Below are 14,573 nucleotides of genomic sequence, written 5' to 3'. Positions count from 1 at the left end.
GGATCCTTTATGATGTTGCAAAATATAGTACATTGTAGAATAGAAACGAACAGCATTTATTACATTATGAACAGAGAGCGGATTCGCGAACTTTTTTTACGATGGTTAGCGAACCAACATTGTATAGTACAGTCAATTCGGCATAAGGCCGGTATTTTGGGTAGGCAGCAGTTTTTTTGGAGGTGAGTCTAAAACTGAGTTTTCGGGACTGGGACTGCTGTCATTTTGCCGCCATCTTGAAAATTAAGTTAAAACAAAAACATGTACCTATGCAATAACAGTAATTAAGAACAAAATTTGACAACAATCGGTCTAGTAGTTTCAGAGATTATCTATCTAATAAAAATGAACACAGACGACAGACAGACGGAAACGGGAGACTACTTCAGGGATCATTAAACCTCGAGACAACATGAAACTGGCAATCGGCCGGTGGACTCGATTACAATAATTTTACTTTTTAGTTTACATTCGGGAAGCAAAAATTTTGGAAAAGCCCCGTTATGTAATTTCCTCTATATATACATACTCTCCCCTGAACACCTTTTTCACCAGCTGCCATGATAACGCGATGGGCATATAGTTAGAAGCTTGTGACTTTTATTTCAAATATTTTAAAAATTTACTCGTAAAATACTTTGTTTTTTATTAAATGGTGATGCTTGCAGCGTTACGAAGTGCTAGGAAATGATTGAAAAATATAACATTCAAAACGATTTATGAAAATTTTGACCATTTATTAAATATGATTGTTTACATAGAACGTGCAACTCTTAAGTTGGATGAAGCTTTGAGAAAAATAAAAATTACGGTTAATCAATTGAAAATCATTCGAGGGGAATTGAAAAGTCTTTAGCAACAAAAGTCGACTCTGTATTCAATAGGAACTCCAATTTCAATGTCTTATATGAGTTCGGTGAAGGAATGGACTCCGGTACCAGTGCGAAATAATAGTTCTTTGTAGCTACACAGGTGATTTCGAAATGTGTCCACAAAAAAAAGGGGAATAGCTCACAGTAAGATTTATTGCAATGTGTAAAATTCACAACTGAAATGGTAGGAAAGTCTAGAGAAATTTATTTGAAATTAAATTTCAATTGTTATACACGCCTTTGGTAGTGTTTTTTGATCTACCATAAGTACTATTCAGTGAATGGCCCAGAACGAATAGGATTAAGAACAAAAAAGTCGGCGCACTGATAAGCAACGTGTAAAAACATGATAAGGGTCAGTTACTTATGTATAAGTTGGGTGCCGTCGTATGTTTTGTTCGAATAAACAATGTGGAATTGTCGTGGCAAGGACCAAACATCTATCAGAATAAAAAGTCGTTCACCATGAAGCATTACCAAAAATCGGTTTTTCTCAGTACCAACATTTGTTTCTACAACTACTTAATAATAATCTTTCGCACTGATACCTTTAACGATGAATGAATACGTGAATCAACGAATGATAACCAGTAAAATGTCGGTTTTACTTTTAACTGAAACTGAAAGTTTTACATCGTTTTTATTCGAACTTTTTTCCACATTGCTGTAGGTGGATCAGTGGCATCGCATCGAGGGTGGTTCATGAGGGTTTTTCCCCATTCGACTTTTAATTTATTTTTTATACATTTCCTCATTACTACGGTACGTGATGTCGTGGTTACAATTATTGCGTATATCGTAAGTTATCAATTCAAGAATTATTTAGATAGCAATGTCAAGTGGAAATTGTGTAACACTTTATTGATCTCTAATTTTGATTATTGCTCATCCGTATATTATCAACACTTTACAAAGGAATTCAAATGTAAATTACAGCTAATGTAAAACATATGTCTTCGATTTAGCTATTTATTACCATTCAGAGAACATATCACGCGTAACTATTTCAAACTAGCCATTTTAAAAATTGAAGAAAGATTTAATTTGATGTATATAAGAGCTGTATTTAGCATAATCAAACAGGGAGAACCAGTGTATTTAATAAAATGTCTAAGAAGGAAAGAAGAAATACACCAGCGCAATCTTAGCAATAAAGAGCCCTATGATATTTCTAAACACGCTACGGAAAAATTTAAAGCTTCATTTTCATATTGTACAAAAATTCTAAATGAATACGGTGACAAAATTATAAGTATCAATAGTTTTATTTCTTTAAAAACTCAAATTGTTGAATATTTTCTATCGAAATACTTAAGTTAGTTTACAATAACATTTGTATTAAGTTTATTTAGGATTTAGAGGGGATGCTGAAAAACGCACTAAGTGCGATGCACTTTTAGTTTACAATCTTCTGTTGCTTCTAATAAATATTATTATTATTATATTTCACTCTGTACATAAGATAACTTAATATGAATATACAGCGTGTTTTTTGCATTACACGGAAAGAAAAAATGTAGTGAATGATTTAGGCATTATACTAAGGTAAATAAACGATTCTGTGCTTAGTAAAACCTTTCAGGAATATTGAACCCCTATTTAGGCATTCACACCACCACTGGTAAATAAATCCCCTCAAAATTCAACAACTAAAGTTGTGACGACCTGTATATTATATTCACGGCCTTTTTGTATCTTGGTGAGCCATATTTTTTTATTTTTGTTGACTAGCATAACTACAGACGTGGTTTCTTTAATGTCACATCCAACGTATGTTTCATCCATGGTAGTTCGCCATTGGTGAAAATGAAAAATTAGGACACTGAAAATTTTAGCATTATAAATTATTCTTTAAAAAGTCAATCAAAATGAAAATGATATTTCTCAATAATTCAGTTATATTGCAGATAATATTCTATTTTATCCTCGGTTTTATTTAACACAGATGAATAACTCGCAATGCTTTCCTCATTGTCGCCACATTTGCCAACTGTGACCGAGTTTTTTTTTGTCCACCGATGGTAGCACAAAAATTGTGTTTTTCTTTTTTAATCAAGTAAGTAAAATTTTAAAGGCATTAACGTCAAAACAATTACATTCAAATCAAAAAGTAACTCCATTTTAATCAAGAAATATACTGGCCTGACCAGAGTAAATAAATTTAACAAATCCTACTAGCATGTTTTCTGTAACTTACCTACAAAGATCTCGTAAACGTTTGCTCTCGAAATATCTTTATAGGTGAGTCCTGCAACTGTTTCAAAGCCTCTTGTGACCAAAGATAAAAACTTATCAACTTCATCCTCTAGTATAAGAAAACCAAACGGAATTTTGTTTTGAAAAAAGCAACGTCTTTTGTCTGATACCGAATTTATTAGAACTTCACGAAATAGAACGTCTTTCAAAATTATTAAATGTATCCGTTACAAACAAAATATGTCACTGCAGCAAAAATATATTTTTTTAAATTTCTAGATACTTGTGTAGATGTAACATTTGTATACCTCCACCAAACGGACCTTCCAGTCCGAGCAAAATTACAAGTGAAGGTTCAAGATTTACAGTCTTGTATGCGGGTTATCATTTGGGTTTTTTAGAAGAATGTAACTTTGTATTATAATATTAATTGACATAAACATTACATAGAATTTATTCGGATTTTACCTCCGCTCATTATTTCTGAGCGGAAGCAGATAATCCAGAATTAGAATTAGAGCACGACAACAAAGGCGGCTTAGATTTATAGGTACAACGAAATAAAAAATGCTGAGTTTGAACAACAGGTAGAGTTAAATTATTAATAGGTGAAAATATCTAATAAAACTCTTAACATTTAAGGGCATCTAACTAGAGGAACTTTGTTTCTTTAAAATTAAAATACAATAGGTAAAATTTCATTTAGATAGTAGATTTACCATCTGGAAAATATTTTAAGCTTGTAAAACATTCATGAAGAAAAAATGCATGCGAAAATACACTAGAAAATTATGGAATAATTTGCGAATTCCTGCAACATTTAGTCAAGAAAAGTAAGAAAGAAAAATCTATTCTCTTTTGGGTACATAAACAGAAATTTTTTGTAACTGAAATGCACCTGACATCAATTTTGAACAGTATCTCTTCCATTAACGATTAATTATTGCATTCGCCCTTCAGTTAAAAAATATTTTCTGAGATTTAAATACATAAATATTCAGCAGAATTTTGAAGTTCTGAATGTTAAAAATTTAGTTTAATAATAATGTTTTTGATGATATTTAAACTGATATGAATGGTTAGGTTTCTGACACAGTTCACAACCTTAAATAGACAATCCAATCAACATAAAGAATGCCAGTCTTTTTCAAGAAGTTTTAGTTTACCAATGTTGATTACCAACCAAGTTACTAGATTTCCATAGCTTACTGCGGCTGCAGTCTAAAAAGGTCGTGGATGCATTAGAACATTTATAACCCAACGATTCTAGTGTCATTGCTCCTCCTAATAAGCAACAAGATTTACTCGGTAAAAATTTGAGTTTAATATGTTTAAAGCAGAAATTTTTAGGTAAAATCTGACAGAATACTGGACTAGTATTTTATAAATTAATTTCAGTCCATTTTATACCACGGAACAAATTTCACTTGAACATTTTACTAGAAAACTTATCAACACAACCAAAGTTTTTTGCCAGGGTTAAAAATGTACTATCATACATATATAGTGAGAATATTTTATTATATTTTTTCAGATCATAAGCCTGAGAAACCGCAACGGCAGATAATCCACATTTAAAGATTGAAGAAATAATACTATTATAATAATCCCTACTTAGTTAAACAGAATTTTAGTCGCTTTTCGGACATAGACTTCGGAAATTCCAGCTCGTACAACCATTAAATAAAATATTGCTTATTTTATTTTAAAGGGTTTTAGAAAACTTCGTTGGGTTATAATGTTTTATAATTAATAAAATTAGAGTTCCAAACCAGCGTAGGAATATTTTACACACATGATATGATTAACCGAATGCTCCAAGGTATCATTCAATTTTATTTACGTGCGTTGGGAGAATTTGTATTCATTATAATTAACGTTTGCCACTTACATTCATCAAGTCGTTACTCATGTTGCTAATGTTTTATGTCATAGTTCAATTTACCAGGTTTACTTTTAATGAAAATTTATTTCTGAAACGGGTGGTACAACCCCATATTGTTTGTTATTATTCCTATGATAATAATTATTGCATCATTTCTGTATGACAAATAACCAGTGGCGGCTCGTGACTGTCTGATGTGGTGAGGCGATGATAGAAGTTTGACAATAATAATATTAATAATAATATTAATAATCAAATTAATTAAATTAATGTGAATAATGCATATTACTAGGTCTTACTAGTTAGTAATGATAGAAGTCTTGCCCGAATACCAGTCATTTCCGGGTCAGTGGTAGGTCCTAATAATAATAATAATAATAATAACACCCATAACACATTTAATCAACAATGTTTTTATAAGTCAAAATTTTGTTTAAACTGTAGCAAAGTAAGCCTATTCAAATGTGGCGCGCCTGACGGAATCGGTACCGGTCGGTTGGTAGGACAGGCAGGCAACCATATATCGAAAGTAACGACACACTACGACAGACGCACGTTGTCGCCCACGTTTTTTGTGAATATACGTTTTGTTATTAATTAAGAGGGTTTTAGTTATTATTGTTAGCGCCCAAAACCCTCCCACAAAACTAGCACTTTCTTGGTGGAATTCGGGAATGGTTGTTGTGTTCCTTTCTAAAGGTTTTAGGCCCATGAAATTTTTAATGTGTACTTTGGAACTTTCATGTAACTTTGCACTTCGGATGAAATTATTTAAATCGTTATATCCCGGGACGTCGTACGAATATTACGGCAGAGCCATTTATATGTTTCGTGCCAAGTTGACTTAAAAGACTTGGAGTACTGACGATTCTGTCGCTTATCAATGGAAGTTAAACGAATTAGCGGTTTTGATTGCTCGATATTTAGCAAAATTTGCCGACGTTCTAGCTCGGTTCGTCGTGAAAACGGCGTTTCAAGAAGGAACATGACGATATGGTACTCGGGATTCATTTTTCACTCACCTGTACCTATAAAAGAGACAAAAACACGAAACATCAACACGTGGGCTTTTACTCACGTTCATGCTAATTACCCACGCACCCCGCAACCCTTCCGTTCTGTAAATTAAATGGGAAAATGGTTTAATGAGTACGCCGAAAATGGCCGAGAAGCACCGAAGACATCGCTTCAGTTCCGAGCGAACGCATGCATAGGAGTATAGGAGCTGAGCCATGGAAATCCGTGTCTGTGATTGGGCTTCGTTGGTTCAAGTGAACCGACGTTCTGACCGCTTCAGTTAAAGAACTAGGGGCATAAATCGTACGGTATTCAACCGAAAATGTCAGCAGAAAGCGTAAAAATTAAAAAATCATCCACAGATTTGCCATTTCAACATATTTTTGTAACTAAAAATGCATTGAAAGCTCTTTTTTAATTACAAATTAAGTCAATCTGTTCTTAAGATATGTGCTGTGAGGCGCCGCCTCACTTGCCTCATTTGACGAGCCGCCACTGCAAATAACTACAAAGAAACATTAATGTCTTTTTTGTAGGCTATCTTTATATGTAAAGAGTTCATTGATATATTTTATGATGAATGGTGTATAGGTATATAATTGTTAACATTACTGAAACCAAAAAGATGAAGTCCTTTTCGGTATATTTCGAATAATTCTGTAAAAATGAAAATATCTAAGCATAAAAGATATTGATCTTAAAAGAGGTAGTTAACTTTGTGATAATGAGTATGAAATAACATTAAAACGGGAACAATACCGCAATATGACTGGCATAAAGAAATTAATTTCGCGATAATCTCATAATAAAAATCTAAAAAAGGAGAAAAAGCGAAACCTAATTAACTAAGGAAGGTTCGTTACACTGTAAATCTGCTTACGATCGGAAACATTAACCAGTGATGATTAAAAATTACTTTATAAGCAGTCACTCACCTATATTTACTAAATTCGGATCGACATCTTCATCGTTGAGGCTTTGAGGTAAGTTGCTATGGAGGAGTTCTGTAGCTGATGCTGTGTATCGCACAAGTAATAAAAATGTTACTTCTGCGTACCATCCCATCTTGAAGTGACAGGTTTACCAACAACTGAAATATAAGAATGTGTCTGAAAAAAACTGAAATACTACCGTTAAAAAAAATCAATCTTAAAAAAATTAAAAGAAAAGTACAGGTTTTGGAGTGAAAATTATTATATTTGTGTACGCAAGGGTAAAACACAAAGCCATCCATCTGAACGTGTATACTAAAATGACACAATGCATAATAACTTGTATATAATCTCGTTAAAACCTTAACGAGTCATGAAGGGTTATTTAGCTGAGCATCAAAGTTTTACTTAATTAAAGTTTTGCTTAAAACGGATGGGTTTAATTTTGTTCTGAGGTGAAAAGATTGTCTATGACACATATTCGGTGATTAATCCTCACATTTATTAGGTTTGTTTGTGGCAGGTTGTTGAAAAAAACAAAATATTGACGTGTAGCTCGTGACCTTTGAGATAATACTAATAAATTACGCGTGTCGGTTGCAACCAGTTGTCAATCAGTACTGTTGAGTGTTTATGCGATTTTTTTGTTGTATTTTCCCAATTATCAGAATTGTTGTTTTTGACATATTTTGTTCCATTATTGTTTACAGTGTCGAAAAATAGAGTTGTATATAGTATATTTTTAGAAGTTATTACAATTTTAAAATAATAATGATAAAAGGCGTTGACAGCAAAAAATATAGCATTTTTAACTCTGAACATATGTATTAAAGGATAAAGTATGGACTTAATCATTCTGTTCAGTTTTAAAAAATCACATCCATGAATTGAAAGTATGCAACCAATGTTACATCAAGCTTCATTCATTCTAGAAAGGAAAAAAAAAAAGAAAAACGAAATATAAACTTGTTTGAATAAATTATTTAACAAAAATGTAAAGAATGTTTCTACTCGATGCGTCGAGTAGAAACACCACAAATGAAATGGAACAAATTATGTTTTAACTGAAGAAAAAGGAGTTAAATATCTTATGCAAACAAAATGACAAAATTATGTACTTTTAATATGTGTGAAAATTAGGGTTTATTGAGCAAGATATTTTATTGTCATATTTGTTATTATTTTAACTGATTAGAGGATATAGTAATTTTCGAAAACTTTTCAACACCAGGAGGTAAAAAGCCACTCTTACCTTTTTGTAACTGCCTTGTCATATCGTATATAATGTTAAAAATGTGGAGGTTGCACAATATAATATATAATCGGGTCATCCATGGAATTAAATCCATATGTATTCACTGAAATGATATGTTTAACACTAGATGTAAAGCTCATTATCGAAAAGTTTTTAACCAAATTAGTTTTAGTTCTGGATAATTTTTGTAAACCTAATATTCGAAATAGACACCCAAAAAGGCAAATACTTGTAAACTGGTGCTTAAATTTGATTTATATTTTACGCCACTTTTAGGAATTTTATTTGCGTATTTGCGTATTCACTCATAAGTGGCATTCTCAATGAAGCAGAAACCGTTTATAACTGAGTCGTATTTTCCAAATGGACAGAACGCAAACTGTGCGTGGGAGTAGTCGATTCAAGCCGCTTGGGAAGAATTACATGAAGAATCGTCGACTCCGCCCATTTTTGCAACTCATTACAACGATGTGTGATAAAATTCCGAGAAATCTCGCCTCTGCAAACAATAATTATAAATAAAATGATTATAAACTAGGGCTGACTGTTGTGAGTAGTCTTTACATATTTCATAACCGGTTGTTGAAGAAAACATTTTTTACGACGAAGCCTGGTTTCATCTGAGTTCTCAAAACATGCGAACATGGAGCCTCAAATTTTCGAATTTTCATAATATGAATTTTCATATTATGTTGAGATTTCCTTCCCTTTAACTTCAAAAAAATGGTAAAATTAATCAACGATGGATATACGGTCTATATACTTATACAGGGTTAGTCACGAGAGAATTACTTCTGAAAATTATTTTTACGCAACCCAAAATACGAATACCATGTACCATTTGATACTAACTGAATTTAAAATGAAATGCTTAATCCATGATTGCTTTGAGTTTGGCAATCTCATTTTGACAATTGTGGAAAATGAGGTTACGCGAGTGTCCATGGTGGTACCGCAACCAGTCGGAAATCTCCTCCGGCGCCGCTAATAAATTTGTCAGTGTGCCTCTTGATCTTTTACAACCGATTAATCACGAGAAAATTATTTCTAAAAATTCCTTTTACGGCATTTTATTCAAAGGTTACAACACAAACTCAAACAAGTAAGTAAATAATTTAACTACTAATCTGTTGAAAATGTTGGGCGTTTTGGGGGGATGCTACGGCTTTTTTGTAAATGGATGGCCGAAGAAGTCCAGAGGTTGCAGATTTGCACTTCGAAGAGGCTCTACGTGACGTAGAGATGGCGAATTAACACATACACATTAGCGGCGAACAACATTGGTAGAGCACTTACGGCTTCAGTATAGCCCAGATTGATCTGACTGTATGTCGTCGATCCAATGGAGCTCTAGAGGCGAGTCAACGATGAAAAAAAATGTTAGAAATTAATTAACGTCAAAGTGACACTGTCAAAGTCAAAGCAATCATGGATTAGGCATTTCATTTTAAATTTAGATAATATCAAGTGGTACAGGGTATTAGTATTTTGGGTTGCGTAAAAATAATTTTCAGAAGTAATTCTCTCGTGACTAACCCTGTATATTCTTTAAAGATAATCATGGCAATAATGGTACCTAGTTTATTCTATGTATTATCTTTCAAGGTACCGAACCACTGCTAGACATCAGCAATAAATTGTGGCAGATTTTATACCAAAACTTCACGACGATGAAATGGAAGTAGGTTAGTTTCAACACGACGGGGCTGCAGCTCATTCGGATCTCTTTTACTCTTAAGGGATAAAATTTCTGTTACGTACCAATACCACTTTTCCTATTGTTGTCCACAGCACCTTACATGCACCTAATTTCTTATATAATACCGTTTGACTTGATCGCACGTTTGTAGTGCTTTTTAGTCTAAAAACTGTGTACTCAGAATTTAGTACAAATTGTGTGAACCGTCTTTAATTTGATCAGTACAACAGATTGTTTCATTCCGTGAAATTAAAATAAAATACATTACTAAATCACAAATAAAGAGATTTATTTATCAAAGTTTTAAGAAGAAAAATATTTACACAAATAGGCTGAAAGGAGGAATAATACTACTTGAGCTTTACCCAATCAAATAAAATCAGAATAAATAACAATTTAAGTGAAGAGAAAAAGTCAAATCATGGTGCATGAAAGGCGCATGATTTCACGAGTGAAAAAAAAAACAGTTAAGACCAAAGAAATTAAATACGAGTAATATAATATGTTTTAACTATCCCGCAGAAATTATTATGACATCAGAAAAAAAGTCACTAACGACGTTAAAAGTACTGAACAAATCTGACAATGAATAGTTCTTTTTTTTTATTGAAAAGGCCAGATTATTGGAGAATGGCATGCCAACGATTGGTGTAGATATAAAAAACTTGAAAAGAGGCGAATGATCTAAAATTTTTTAAACAGAACTGTCCTCAGTTCAGTTCAGAAATTTTGGAAACCATTTAATAAAATTGACGATAGACAGATGATAAACAGCGGGGGACAAATATACGTATGCAAGCAGGCGGCCGATATCTTCCTCTACCAGTTGTGAAACGTGTACAAAATATGAAATTGCGTAGAAATACTTCAAAAATTACAAAACTTTCCCAGTTGTTTACCCTTGGGAAGTAAAAAAAACACCAGGAAACATGCATCAGCTAAAACAGATTTAGAAAAATGATGCATATGTGTATCTAAATTATTTGTTCTTTTAACAGTTTTCAGAGAGTTTGAAATTGATATTGTCTTCTTTAAATGGTTTAACGTATAACGTCTACTGTTTCTGACTGTTAAGACGTTATTGTGAAAACTCTAAACCGTAAACTTAACTTAATCTAACAGTATACATTACATAGCCATTAAAAAATAAATCGCAACTTTTAAAAGTGTCTAGGGAAACTTGGGAAAAAAATCGCTTGGTTCTCTCGGTAAAGTGGGACTTCGTAGAATACAATACTGATGTTGATAACAAGTTTAGTACTTTTGTCAACACTCTACTGCTTAATTATTATATTATTTTTTCTGATAAAACGACAAAATTTTATAACAAGTGCAGAGTTTCATGCAGTAGTGTGTTTATTACTGAAATCATCTTAACGAAATGTAGATATATCGTCACTGCCAGTATTATTCAAATGTATTATTAATATTAATACCATCAGTTTGGTTTTTGTAAAGGCTTATCTGAAGCTATAATCGCATTTACACATAAGTAATAAGTATTATTTATTAGAATTTTAAACGCAAAAAATTTAAAATGACCAGTTTTTTAGATTTAGGTATAGATTTTAGAAGTTGCTTGATTCGTAGCATTTGATATTTTAAAAATTAGCACTTTTAGAGCGTAATTTTTAATTCCAGGATATATTCTTTTACTACTTACTATTCCCCTGGATTCGTCGATATATGAACGTGACTATCTCGGCAGCCCAAATTCATCTCGTATTAAATTTTTGAACAGTGTGCTTCAATAATTAAAAAAGAAGTCAAATATATTGTTTTTTCACTAGCAGCCAGGACGCATGCAAATGTCGACTCATTTAGTGGTAGCAAATTCAACTTTTGCGACCACCGGTTCAAAAAGAAAAATTGAGGTTATGTACGCAATGTTTGATGTGATTATTTCTTAAAAAATGAACAAATGTGTGCTACAAACATTACTTGAGTATACGCATGGTAGTTGGTAGACGGTAGAAGATAAAATGATTAACTCAGCGACAAGTATAAACGGTTTTCTTTGTGTTGAAGATTTAGATTAAGTTTGATTAGACATCAAAACAAAATCATGTTGCGTCCAAAAATTGAACGTTTATTTTTTCAGTTTATTGTCTTATGGTTTCTACTAGTGAAAAAAATAGTATATTAACCACGGTTGCAAAGCCACTTCTAGACCTCGCGCTTCAGAGCCCTCGACGCTGCGCGTCTCGGGTTCTAATTTGCGCTCGGTCTAGAATGCTTGGCTCTGCAACCTTGGCTAATAATATACTATTTTAAAACATGTTAATATATTATGTACTCGTATACTGTTTGGCAAAACTTATTGTTCAAAAGTGTCTATTTACGAGTATATATTTTGTTTATTTAGATGGCGCGTAAAGTATTTGTTGATACAAACTGCTATTTAGATTGTTGTTATTGTTACTATTATTCCTATTTTTATTTGATGAAGTTTTCGAAAAAAAGTTATTAGACATAAATGATATTTCTTGACGTTTTACAAACAAAAAGTGCATATAACATCTTGCACTTCCACAGAGCTAGAGCTGCATCATAAAAAGATAAATCAAGAACATTTTAAAGGCTTGTGTAATTTTGTAGCCATAAACTTTAGAATTAAACTTTCAAAAATGTATAGTACAGTATGTATAGTATGATACGAGTGGTGGTACTTTGGAAAGCTATATTTTAGATTATCTAGACATTATATACCCTCCCAGTAAACCTTTAGCTCATGGTTGTGGCCAATAAATCAGAGGCTTTGTTCTGTCAAACCCTTGTTTTTTGTCGTATTTGGTACAAATCGATTCATTTTTTTACAAAGTGCACATTCTATTTTAATAAAAGGGCAATTTATCCGCCAACAAAATTCATCTTCATTTCTAAAAGTAGCCATTCAAACCTTCTTTGGATACCAAGTAAGTAAAGGGTGATCAAAAAATTTTCAGATTAGGATAGGCTACGAAAACATTTAATTTTTTTTATTAAACCGGTAAATCTTACAAGTGTCAATGTGAACAAATCGGAGACCATTCTGAATTTCGAAGATATACTTGTTTGAAATTTAATTTGACAAGTTTGAATTTTGACGTGTGAAGTTTAACCCTAGTTAAGCCTATTCTAATGTAAAAATTGCTTGATCTCCCTTTATATAAATTATGATAACTGATTATTCTTCAATTTTAACTGACTCTTGCCTTATAACAATATATTTCTTTTTAGTTAACAGTTACTCAGATCAATCAAAGGTAAAAATAAATTATATTAAACACAGCAGCTCTGACCAGACGCCTTTTGAATGTAAAGCATCATCAAAATTATGTAATCGAATTTCCGTCCTCAGAAACCGGGGACTAATTGCAACAAGTGATTCCAATTTCATAGATTCGAACGGGCAGTGGTTTACTTTGCTAGCACTTTGAACAACTTTATTGACAAAATCTGGTATAAAACAGGGTACAGAATCCCTGTGGTAGTTTTGAAGTACATTGCTCTCAAATGATTAAAAAATATGTCACTGTCTTTTCATTAAATACAAGCAGACTTTATGAAAAAAAAATCACTGTGTGTAAATAATTATTGCAGGTAGGTAATAAAGCGGGCGCTGACTTCTGCCGTCTTTTTGAAATAAGAATTGTACTCAAATGTGGTTGAGGCATACCAAGTGTTATGCATGTGGATTATTGAAACATAAAATCGGTATTACATGTGAAACTATTTATCGTGCAAATTCAGTAATTAAAAAATTAATATCGATTTAAAAACATATTCAAAGAATAAACTAATTTGTCAATTTGTCTATCTGCAATGAACTCAACAAAAAATGTAAAAAAAGTGACAGAACTGGTTAGTTTTCTATAGTGATTAAATTCTACTAGTAACTGAATTTTTTTTAGTGCATGACGACAGAGTTAAGATCCAATTTTTTATTAAACATTTTAAAATAGCAAAATTTAAAAACTTGGGTACAAATTAAATTTTACTTACTTAACTTAACTTGCGATTTTTTTTCTGTTTTACCAAAACATTTTTTTTTCTGTGATATATTTGTATGTAACAGATTTGTGATGTAAAATTTAAACCGTATGGCAATTATATTCAACTGATGCCATTTAAATTTCTATTTATTTTTTAGACAGTGCGAGATATAAATGGGAAAAAATATGAAGGATTAAAACAGAATATTAATAATAACAAAATAGTGGATATTATTGGATAAAAATGTGAAAAACATTGCTTTACCGTTTCACGTGAAAATGAAAGTAAGCCGTCATATTTTATTCAGAGTAAATGGCCAGAGAAACAAAACAATACTGTCACAGAAAAAATTGGTTCATTCACCTGCGCTTATGAGTGTTTTTATTAAAATTCAGTTAGTTTTTACATCGTGTTATATAAATGACATCGAAAAATATTTTTACTGTATTAATTGAATTTGAATAAAATTTTTTGTGTAAACAGTTCGCTTGTTTTGTGGGCCTGTGAAAACATTTAATGTTATACTAATGAATGCTGCTTTACAAAGCGTTTTAAATATTTTTTTTTGTTTTTCATAGAGGTTAAAATAAATTGATAGCGGTTTTTAATCACTTTGTAACTTCGTACCAATACAACATTTATACTTTGCTTACTTTTGACACTGGCTTGAAGTACACACTCACTCACGTAAATCGCAACGTTCACGAGAGCGCGAACAAACTTTTCAGCTTTCAGCGTTTCA

General features: G+C 32.1%; 1 protein-coding gene across 1 annotated transcript in view; it reads right to left on the bottom strand.

Annotated features, from left to right (window-relative positions):
* The window catches only part of LOC135130699 (uncharacterized), a 17,752-nt gene extending 3,179 nt beyond the window's left edge, over positions 1-14,573 (bottom strand). Inside the window, exons 1-2 of the mRNA XM_064058138.1 lie at positions 14,485-14,573; positions 6,906-7,060 (exon numbers count right to left, since the gene is read on the bottom strand). Of these exons, the coding sequence (XP_063914208.1) occupies positions 6,906-7,035 (130 nt within the window). The 5' untranslated portion in view covers positions 7,036-7,060; positions 14,485-14,573. The remainder of the gene's footprint in view (positions 1-6,905; positions 7,061-14,484) is intronic.

The sequence above is a fragment of the Zophobas morio genome, unplaced genomic scaffold, assembly GCF_036711695.1.
Source record: "Zophobas morio isolate AGI-343-1 ecotype UQ-CSIRO unplaced genomic scaffold, CSIRO_AGI_Zmor_V1 ptg000017l, whole genome shotgun sequence".
In the NCBI taxonomy this organism is placed as follows: Eukaryota; Metazoa; Arthropoda; class Insecta; order Coleoptera; family Tenebrionidae; genus Zophobas; species Zophobas morio.
Note: the sequence above shows the minus strand (reverse complement) of the source record. Positions and strands in the feature narration are given on the sequence as shown.